Below are 10,995 nucleotides of genomic sequence, written 5' to 3'. Positions count from 1 at the left end.
TAGCCAAAAAGATAATAAGTAAAAAGCCTTTATTAAAAAATATAACATGATATTATCAATATACCTTACCATAGTTTTTAATAAAAATCTTTCTATTTCACTATTCGTTATTAGTATGACAATAAAGTTAAACAATAAAGTAGTAAAAATAAAACTTGTTCTATATGAAGTATGCCTCCAATCAATTGATTACCTAAATGAAGAATGTAAAGCCAAACTTTCTTATATCATCCACCTTTGATCTATTTATTTATTCATCTTCGAGGAAAGTTATCATTCAACATCTTTAGGGAGTAGGGACTAAACTAACAGATTTGCTTGAAGCATATCTATTTATATTGAGTAGCTGACCAACTGCCTGGGATTATCCAGTAATAATGACTTATAACTTTCCTAAAACTGTTGCTCTAAGGATAAAATATTTGAGGAATCAATAAATAAATAAAATTAATAGGATCTACTAAACATTTGTTAAACAAATAAACAATATCTTCAAATTATCGGTTGATGAAAGGGGGGACCTCTTTTACTCGGGAAGACGAGAACAAGGGTCTTATTATTTTTATTTTGCAAGAACAAGGGTCTTATTTAAAGATAAAAACGCACAAATTTTATTATGGAGCTACCTATCATAATTTTCTATATCTATATAAAGAGAATTTATTTATACGTTAAATACAAGAAGCTTTAAAACCTAATTACAAAGCATCCGCACAGCCAATTACTAGAACATAAGGTAAAGGAAAATTCCCACAAACTGCTAAAATTATTGCGTATTGTTTTAATTCTCCCTGTTGCAAACAGATCTGCAGTACCATAACAAACCGGCAATATAATGGTATAAATAAAGACAAAATCCCTTGCCTATTCAAGAAAATACTAAGCAGCAATGCCAATATATCCTAAAAAATTTAGACCGCCTCCGATAAAAAATAAAAAAATAGACGGCATCATAATTTTCATTATAATTTTTGGGCGAATGACTACCATGCATGCAGGCAAACTCATACACGAGAACTTATAGTTGAAAATGTTGACAGTTGAAACCTCCTCGGTCCAGTTTTGAAATAATCAAGCATTGGACTTGAGCATCTTTTGGTTCCATTTCTTTCTCACTGTTCTGAAAAGCAAACAGCTGTCTCCTATAATTACAATAAACTGGAAAAATAAATTAAATCCCACATTACTGCCTAACTATTGAGTTGGTAATGGCACAAACACCTAATAATTTTTCCCCAAAAAAACGAAGAAAAAAAATTAAAGGCCCAAAAAAATGCTCCCTGATTTGTTGTACGCAATTGCTGCAAAAGAGCTACAGTACGCAAACAAATGGCCAAAATACAAAAAAAAAATAAAAATCCAGAGGTAAAGAAGCAGAATACATATTGAAGACAACAGTGCTGAGTAAAATATAAACTACTGGCAGTCAAATTTCTATAATTGCACTAAGCCTTCTGAACCTTTTCCACATACGCCTGCAACCAGAAAGAGAAGAATTGTTAGACCAGTTGGAAAAACCACAGCTAAACAAATTGTAACGAGTTTCACAACCATTGAACTATGAAAAAAGAAAATGTTTCAATTGCAGATGTAGATTCAAAAGCTAACATAGATCTCTACTAGCAAAATAGAGCTTTGTCATGCATAATACCTTCTGCGACAATCGTGATCAAATTGAGTTCAGAATCGTACAGAGATCAATTAAGTTATAACAATTTGATGGATTCAGGAAAACTTTGATCGAAAGAAAAGTTCAATTTGAAATACTTGGTTCTTTCTTAATAAACAAAATGAAATCCCATTAAATTTTATTCGATTGACAAAATAAGTAACTTATGAGGGGAAAAATTAAGAAATTGAGTACATTTGTTGGCCAAAAAAAAAAAAATTAAAAGCAGGTCCCCAGACTTCTTAAGTTTTTATTATGTTTAGACAGTATCCTTATTGATGACATTTAGCTACACATAATCTTGGGTAAGCACATTTCTCAGCTCAAAATTAATCCCATATTTTTTTAGCAACTTTGGATAAACATCCAAGCCTTGCAGAAAATTCAATGGTTTCATTTTCATCTACAAAAGTAAAATGGGGGAGAAGACTTGGAATCCTTAAAAAATATAACAGTAATGTGTAAGCTAACCACCACTAACCTGTACAAGTTTGTTAAGCTTTGGTTTTGAAAATGACAAATAGTGGTCAATTTTCTCCTGTGTCTGAGGAATATTGGCCCCCTGCATGGAACCAGTTACTTTATCAACAACTTTCTTCACAATTGTTTTATAATCATCTTTGGTGATTTGACCATCTTTCCATGTTGGTTTCAGAAGCTCCTTAACAAACTCGACCAATGCAAATTTAAATGCACGACTCCCCTTCATTCCCTTTGTTTTCTTTGCCTCATCAGGACCATCAGTTTGCTCCATGTTTTCCAAAGGACCACTCTCTTTGGTATTTTTAGGATCATCTTTAGATTTTTGCCTTTCCTCAGGTAACACTTCCTTGTTATCATCTTTATTAACCCCAATGTTTTGACCTGGCTGCAACAGGATTAGAGGATCACTCTTGACAAGTTCTTCTGAGCCAGCAGACTTGGAAGAATTGCCACAATTTTGTCTTGCTGTGTTGGACTGTGATGAAATTTCCACTACATCTTCTGCAACTTTTTTACATGGGGGAATGGCTGGGGTTACCCCACTACTTGCAACAGCACTCTTTGGCTCAACACTGTCACACATTGGATCATACTGCTTCAGGAGTCCAACAGCAGGATCTGGCCTGATGAGTGTGTTGGAAAGAGGCATAGCAAGCACCTCAGCTTTTGCTAGGGAGGATGTGCCCTTTGCATCATGAGAATTTAAAGCAGCATAAAGTTGTGGCAGCTGTTGCCCTGTTCCAAGGATATGAGCCAGTGAGGCTGAGAGATTGGTAAGCTGAGCAAGCTGTTCTTTGCCTACCACGTTCTCAGTTGGAGGAGGATCTCTTGAACTAACTTGTAATAAGCCAGCATCCATGATATTTGGTTCAGTAGTGTATTTTTTCTCAGTAGAGACTTCCTGTTTCAGCATACCATCAACAATTCCACCCTGTGAAGGTAGAATGGGAGCTGCTACTTGAGTTTGTCCAACTACTTGGCAGCTTGAAGAATGCAAAGGATTAAAACTCTCTGCATTCTGATTAAAATCTTGTCCTGGAAGAAACATCAGTAGTAGAAAAGTTTAGGTCTCTGCATGAATCTGTAGATTTGTTTGTCACATTTATCACCACATGTCAATGAAATCTGTAGATTTCTCAATTTACAAAGAATGACAATCAAAGGAACATCAAATGGATAAATACCTGGAGCAATTTGTATTCTGTCATGTTCAGAGGTGGCTAAATACATAAAACCCTGCGTTATCCCATGCTTATTTTGTTCATGCTTTTCTTCAATACAGCTGGAAGATCTCACCCTGTAATCCCAATCAGGAGACATTTTTGCATCATCACCCAACCAAATGTCTGTACCTACTGACTGGGAACCGTGCATGTTGGCAGCATTTCCTGCTATCCAACTGTCAGCTTCCTTCTTATCACTTGAAAATGGCTGTTTACTATGCACTCTGCTTTTATCCAAACTATGACCCCATCCATCCCTCATAGCCAAAGGAGTGAATCCTTGCTCAGCGGCAACCACATTTTCACTTTTGTCCTCAACCAGCTTTGCTGTATCAGAGACAGCCACTGTATCATTCCGCTCTGGACTGTCCCAAACTTTATCTGCATCAGCCTTGTTACCATCAGAACCCCACCTATCACCCCTTGGCCTTCTATTTGGACTAACTGAATCACTCAATTTCGGTCTATCCAGCATATGATAATCTCCTCCAGGATTGCTTGCCCACCTATCATCTCTTAATCTTCTATTATGGCTTCTACATGCTTGCCTGTCATGAGAAAACCTACAATATTTACCATTACGACAACTTTCATTAGCAAAAAATTTGCAAAGAGTATCACCACGGTTTGGTCCATGCCCGCTACCCTGCTCAAAAGAACTGTCTCTGTGCCTTCTATCAATTTCCCTCTCTCTAGTTAATCCATCCACAGAAACTTTACTGTGCCCATCAGAATTGTTATGATGCACAAACTTGCATGATGCTCCCATTCTACACCTTCCTTTTGGAAAATTAATACAAGCTTCATCAGATCTACCGCTCTTAAGAGAATAGTCTCTACCCTCGCGGGGAGCAGAATATCTGGGAGCTCCATCTTCCCTGTACTTATCTTCCCAACCATCCTCGTGATTTTGATTATCATGAAGAAAATGACAGTGACTGCCTCTTCTGCATTTACCAGCAGCAAAATCTCTACATGGTTGTGTCGATCCTCCAGCCCGCATTCTACTTCTGTCATTGACTCCCGAATCCCACCTAAAACCATGAGGAGGGCTCCTGCTTCGACTACTCCTAGTAAATGACATAATCCAAAGGTAGACAATTAACAAAACCAACTGCATCTAAAAATATTATGCGCCACCACAACCATGGCCACAGTATAATCACTAATATCTAAACGCAATAATTTATTAGAGAAAGAGTGCATAATTTCAAAATAAAGACTACCTTTTTTTGTAAAAGATCTAAAAATAGAAAGCGGTCAGAAAGTTTTAGGATGAGCTGGAAATAAAAGCAAATAATAAGAAATAAGCTCGTCAGAAAATACAAACAAGGGATGCATATCTAAAACAAAGAAACAAAACATGGTATAGATACATCTTAATAAGAAAAAGTAGTACACAAAGCTCTTCTATAAAAACTGAAAACTGCATCTTCTGAACATTAGTCCAGAAGATAATTTTTTTAATACTAGACTATTAGATGTTGCACATAAATGATTGAGATTAAAGATAAAGTGAAAAACTAGATGTCTTCAAACGACCAATAAATCAAGTGGTAATGCTTGTTTGCACCAGTGTGTCTAACAAAGAAAACAAAGCATATGGAAAAAAATATATAAGCATTTAAGACATGCTTAAAATGTCTTTGATATCTAACTAGTGAAATATTTTATCCCAACAATACTGCTGAGGGCTCAGATGTGTCACAGCATTCTCCTGAGTGTATACAGCTCTTAAATTAAAGCACAAGTGCTTCAGAGGTTAAGAGAAACATATATTTTAGGACCTTTTGAATATACGTGTTTTATTTTATTTAATAGTGTACACGACCATGTTTATTTACAGTCATGCTTGCACAACAAACCATCAGATGAACACTTTATAAAGTTTCAATCAACATACAGAAAATAGGATCAGAAGAGACACACCAAGTAGAGAAACAAACCTGCTGACCGACCTGCTCCAACCATTTTTGGGGGATTGACTATTATGTCTCTTATGTTTCCATGCATCCAACCCAGGAGACATTTTATGGTCATAACTTTCATCCTCATCCCATTCCATTGTTGAATCCAAAACTCTATAATCTTTATTCATAATATTATCCTTATTTGATCCTCTGCCTCCAGAAAAATGCTTTAATTTATCACCTGCAGAGGACCACCCAGACCGCAATTGCTTACCATCATCAGGAGAAAAATCAGGATTGTCTCTCAAATCCCACTTTGAAGAGCGCTTTTTGCCACTTCCACTCATCTCACTTGTCAAAACTGTAATGCTCCTCTTTCACAAAAACAGTGTTCTCTGAATCAACAAAAACAAATAAATCACCAGAAACCTAGATTCTATCATCATTCTTCTACTATTTTTTCTTCATTAAAGGACTACAACATCCTAGGAGACATAAAAAGCACAAATATAAAGTAAATGAAATATTTTATTTTGTATTTAAAACAATAAGTATCAGGCTAGAGTGCCATAGTTCTGTTGATGGGCACAGTGGGAAGGATTTAATCCCCTCCCAATGCACTTTTAACTCCCTTCCAGCTCCCCCAGTCCCCTAAAGGGGTTCGATTAGGGTCCATCCAAGTGGTGGGAAGATTTAATAAGAGTCCTCCCAATGAACCATTCAAGACATGCATAATTGAAATTGACCATTTTTCGACAGAAATGAATTAATTAAAAGGGAAGAAGAACTTAGAACAGGAAGATCCAAATCCTCCAAAAAAACAAGTAAAAAGGAGACATGAGAAGCATCAATCAAAAGAAGCATGAGCAGAAAGAAGCAAAACTATCTAACCCAAAGAAGCTTTAGAGCTGAAAATTACAGCATTTCATGTGGATATAATTGACTGAGGAACAGTTTTCAGTTGTATATTCAGGTTCTATAATCAAATCCACTTGATCCAGATCAGGAATTACTCCACAGGTTCCTTTGAAAATTTCTTTCTTTCTGCTTCTAAATAAAGATTACTGATGGCTTCAAAAAAAAAATACTGATAACAACATAACATTTTGAGGATGTAAGCATTGTGTGTTAAGCATTGAGCCAAGGCCTCCTAAAGTATAAATGTATAATATGTAGATTGGATTAACAAACCAAAGGAACAGAAACAGGATTTTCTACCAGCACCAATAATGAACATGTAAGCATTTTTCAGACCATAGAGTAGAATGTGCTTGGAATATATGAAAGTAATGAGTGAAAATGAATATATTGTTGGAGAGATTCGAGAGGTACACCTGTGGACCACGAGCCACCACATAAGGAAACCTGATACCACACTCTAACCCAAAACCTTAAGGCTCAGGTTTATGAGTCTTCTCCTCACTTATATGGTGCTTAACCTTTTCACTTCTACCCGATGTGGGACTTCACCTCACACTTGTAACCCAGCACATCTCCCTCTTAAGTGTGAGTCTCCCCCTCAAGCGGAAGGTTTTTATCATCCACGAATATAGCCATGACTGGCCACCTGCGGTACTTGCACCGCCGCTTCATCTGCGGGACACGCTGCCTGGACTCACCACCAGGAAGACTTTCGATACAAGGGATCCCCAAGGCTGAGATCCATTGCTGTCATCTTACTCGTCTGAGCCGGTCACCAAGTCAAACCATCGGCTCTGATACCAATTGTTGGGGAGATTCGAGGGGTACACCTGTAGACCACGAGCCACCACATAAGGAAGCCTGATACCACACTCTAACCCAAAATCTTAAGACTCGGATTTATGGGTCTTCTCCTCACTTATATGGTACTCAACCTTTCCACTTCTACCCGATGTGGGACTTAACCTCACACTTGTAATCCAACACATTGGTCCACAGGTGTACCCCTTGAATCTCCCCAACAATTGGTATCAGAGCCGATGGTTGAAGTTGGTGACCGGCTCGATCGAGTATGCAAGTACCGCAGGTGGCCAGAATGGCTAGCGCCATAGCGTGCCCCGCAGGTGGAGCGGGGTGGCCAGAATGGCTAGCAAGCAGGGCAAGTACCGTAGGTGGCCATGGCTATACTCATGGATGATAAAAGACTTTCGCTAGAGGGGGAGACTACCATGTGGAAGAGACTCACACTTGAGGGGGAGATGTGTTGGGTTACAAGTGTGAGGTGAAGTTCTACATCGGGTAGAAGTGAAAAGGCTGAGCGTCATATAAGTGAGGAAAAGACCCATAAACCTGAGTCTTAAGATTTTGGGTTAGAGTGTAGTATCAGGCTTCCTTATGTGGTGGCTCGTGGTCCACAAGTGTACCCCTCGAATCTTCCCAACATATATTACATTTTTTCAGAGGATAAATCAATATATATTGCCTTAAATAAGAGGTACATTCCATCCTTTTTCACCTTCAATTCCATACGAAAGTCAGGTATTGTTTTGATGCAAACAGTCCAAACCATTAAACAGCCCAGTATATGGTTTTATAAATCTGTCCCATTTCCCGACATCTTCCTCCATTTCCTCAATCCAAGGAAATCTAATCTGATGTATAAAGAGTTGCAAAAAAAATTAAAAAAACCCTGTAACTGCCAGTCAGGGAATTTGGGGATGCATGCATTCCCTGATGACACCAAATTAACAATGAAACAAATTTTAAAGAGCAAAATTTGGCAGAGGTGGCCAAAATCAAAAGGCAATAGCCATAATAATAGGGTTACTTAAAGGTGTGGGGCAAGAGAGTTGAGGTTGAATGAATATCCTATCAGGCCATATCAAGTCCTAAGAAAAGGATAGATTTATATGGTTTTTGGGACAAAAAAGCTTTGACCATATTCGACTTACTATCACTTCGATGTGCCAAACACCCAGTAAGGCTTGATACTGTTTGTTTATACTATTAGGTCTTTCTTATGTAATACATCAGACATAACCTAAGCATTTCTTAATGATGCATAAACCTTTTAACAATGCCACCAGCCTGCAAGCCTCAAATCACATAGACTCTTGGTCATCTGTAACTAATTGGTCCAATAACTAGAGGTATCTGCCAAGGCCTCAAAATTGATATCAAGTCTATTTCAACAGATTTTAATCTTCAAACAGACAAAATACAAGGCTCTAGCTCTTCCAAACAATCCTCCAAAGGCTAGGTGTATTCTCCAAAAAAACCATGAAGATGGAGTTTGTACAGCATCTTTAAACATTTACAAGATTCAATCCATCTCATAAATTTTTCAAAACACCCAAAAAGTAGATCAAATCTACAATGAGTATGGCACTGATTTTCTTCAATGCTTGTTCTTGATGTAAATTGGGCACAATTGTATCTAGTGAAACTTAATACATAAGGTGGCACATCCTTTCCCATTCTTGAACTAGTCAATGGTTTATTCCTCTGCTATCTCAGAATATATTGAAAATTTCTCCACTCCAAAACTATCCAATACGAATTTATTAGTGTGTTAAATATCCCATATTGCTCTTGTGGAAGGATCAAATGCCATTGGAAACCAATTTACACCAGCTACTTTGATAGTTTGACTGAACTTGGTAACACCTCCACGCATTACTGCAGAAAAATTGTATCTAATATTAGCACTTGGAATAATGTACTCTTACTGAGACACAGAACTAAAGCACACAGGAGACTGCCAACCCAACTACAGAACTACCTAATGTCTTGGATCTTGGTAATCCAGCTCATTCTATGGGTGAAGCCTAAAAATTGTCAATTACATGATCTTTAGGCAATTGTAGCATAAGAAATCAATTTCACACTATAGTCGAGGCAAGGCTAATAAAACTAATGTAACCCAGTGCCAGAAGGCTCCTCACTATGCGAAGGTATGGGGGAGGACCATTGTACACAACCTTACTCTTGCATATGCAAAGAAACTATTTCTAGATTTGAACCCATGACCAATTGGTCACCAAGGCACAACTTTCCCGTTGTGCCAGGGCTCGAGTTGAGGCAAGGCTAAAATACAAAACAAATATTGTGATGAAAGCCTGTAGCCCTATACTAAAACCAAACAAATTCTATCCAAAATCAAGCACCAGAACCATCGTTTCTGTAAAAAAAAATGGAACAGAAACAGCCAAGTAGATTTTTCAACAAAAGATGTAATAATGATAATAAAAGGTCTTTCTCCAGCATTGTTAGTCTAAAACAAAGCACATAACAGTAATAGAAAAGAGATTTTTTAAGAATTTGCTGTCCCCGCATCTTTAATGATTCCCCATTCTCGTGTCTCCAAAATTCTCTCATTAGCAAAGGGAAAATTCTTCAGTCACTACCTAACCTAGAATACTGTCGTATATTGCATCACAAAGGTAGAGCAATAGAGACTGTAGTTGTAGTGGCTTGCGCAGAAGTAACAGCACGAGGAAGTTAGACCAAGACAGGAAGAGTGATTAACAGTATTGTATGAGTTAGAAAAAGGAGGTGGTTGTTACCAGTGTTCTCCTCTGTATTTATTCTCTTTCTGAGTGTTATTTTCCCTGCCTTGCACTAGTTCCTTATCCAGCTTTGTATCACACTTCATAGTAAATAAAGGCTATACTAGGAAAATTCTATTTTCTAGCTTCAATTTATGTTTTACGTCTAAACGACATTGATAACACTATCAATCCTAACGAATAAAAAAAGAAAAAGGAAAAGGCAACAATAACGAATATCCCTCACATTCAAATTCAAGCACACAGGAACTGAAAAGAACACAAATTAGGTTTCAAAACAACGCTTCAAATTAAAATCACAGGAGACATGTTAAACCCTAAAAAAGACATGGAAGGGAAGAAGCATAGTAGGGTTGAGAGAAGACTCACGAGTCACGAGTGAGTGAGAAACAGAGCGAGGAGAGCGAAACCCTAAAGTGGAGCAAGTGATTCTGCCATGTCGAAGCTGCGAGAGAAACTGAGCTTTAGCTTCGCTTGTGTGTTCCCAAACAAATATCTGTGCTGTGCAGGATTTTTTTTTTTTTTCTGTTTTTACTCTCTCCTTTGTTTTTCCGATTGATTCTTTCTTTCTCGATTTATACTGGTCGATGGGTCATGACATTGCGGAATGTGGACCACTTTCTTTTCTTTTGTTTATCAGAAAAAGAAAAAAGAAGGCAATTTGGAGTCTTTAAAAAAAAACTATTGATCTGGTGTTTATTTTTTACTTTTTTATTTTTGTTTAATTATATTTTTTATTTTTGTTGAATTTCACTTTCAATATTTTAATTTCACATATATTTATCTTTTACTTTTAATTACTCGGCTATTTTTTCCATTAATAAACATAAAAATTAGTGGTAAAATTTGGGATTAATTTGTTAAAAAATAAAAAACTTGGAGTAAAAAGTATAATTTTTTTTTTGGAATAAAAAATATTTTATTGCCAAAAACTGATCAATACAAAACCCGCTTATCAAAGATCCAGACCCAAACTCACAAGAAAATCCAAAGAGACTAAAGATTCCTATTGCAATACATCATAAGTTTCCCATTGTTTTCAACTCTTCTAAGAATCACATTTTTTATGGTCTCCCAATGAAGCTCTTCTTTCCTACCACCTTGAAATATGATCCGATTTCTCACAAACCAAACCCTATAAACAGTTTCAGCCATAGCCAGCTTCATCAAACTTCTTTTACAACCTTTGCCTTTAGTATTTTCCACAATCCAACTAAGCT

At 37.0% G+C, this 10,995-nt stretch overlaps 1 protein-coding gene across 5 annotated transcripts; it reads right to left on the bottom strand.

The window, feature by feature from the left end:
* Positions 1-1,078: 1,078 nt before the first annotated feature.
* Positions 1,079-10,365, bottom strand: LOC100803151 (zinc finger CCCH domain-containing protein 38). 5 transcript variants are annotated; one of them, XM_014776460.2, is made up of 6 exons: positions 10,145-10,365; positions 6,205-8,885; positions 5,322-5,680; positions 3,337-4,445; positions 2,151-3,187; positions 1,079-1,475 (listed from the first exon to the last, which is right to left on the bottom strand). In XM_014776460.2, the coding sequence occupies exons 3-6, from the start codon at positions 5,630-5,632 to the stop codon at positions 1,446-1,448; spliced, it is 2,487 nt and encodes an 828-aa protein (XP_014631946.1). In that variant the 5' UTR covers positions 5,633-5,680; positions 6,205-8,885; positions 10,145-10,365; the 3' UTR covers positions 1,079-1,445. The 5 variants fall into 5 exon arrangements, with proteins under 5 accessions (XP_014631946.1, XP_006581759.1, XP_006581758.1 ...); XM_006581696.3 differs by having other exon boundaries at positions 7,723-8,885; XM_006581695.4 differs by lacking the exon at positions 6,205-8,885.
* Positions 10,366-10,995: the final 630 nt, after the last annotated feature.

Source organism: Glycine max, chromosome 6, assembly GCF_000004515.6.
Source record: "Glycine max cultivar Williams 82 chromosome 6, Glycine_max_v4.0, whole genome shotgun sequence".
NCBI lineage: Eukaryota > Viridiplantae > Streptophyta > Magnoliopsida > Fabales > Fabaceae > Glycine > Glycine max.
Note: the sequence above shows the minus strand (reverse complement) of the source record. Positions and strands in the feature narration are given on the sequence as shown.

What these genes read in the sequence shown, in the direction of transcription:
- LOC100803151 (XM_014776460.2), bottom strand. Translation starts at nt 5,632, where the DNA reads ATGAGTGGAAGTGGCAAAAAGCGCTCTTCAAAGTGGGATTTGAGAGAC. An exon ending in TGGAGCAGGTCGGTCAGCAG is followed by an intron (nt 4,446 to 5,321) that starts GTTTGTTTCTCT and finishes GTCATTTACTAG; the next exon opens with GAGTAGTCGAAGCAGGAGCC. An exon ending in AGCTTAACAAACTTGTACAG is followed by an intron (nt 1,476 to 2,150) that starts GTTAGTGGTGGT and finishes TTCTGGTTGCAG; the next exon opens with GCGTATGTGGAAAAGGTTCA.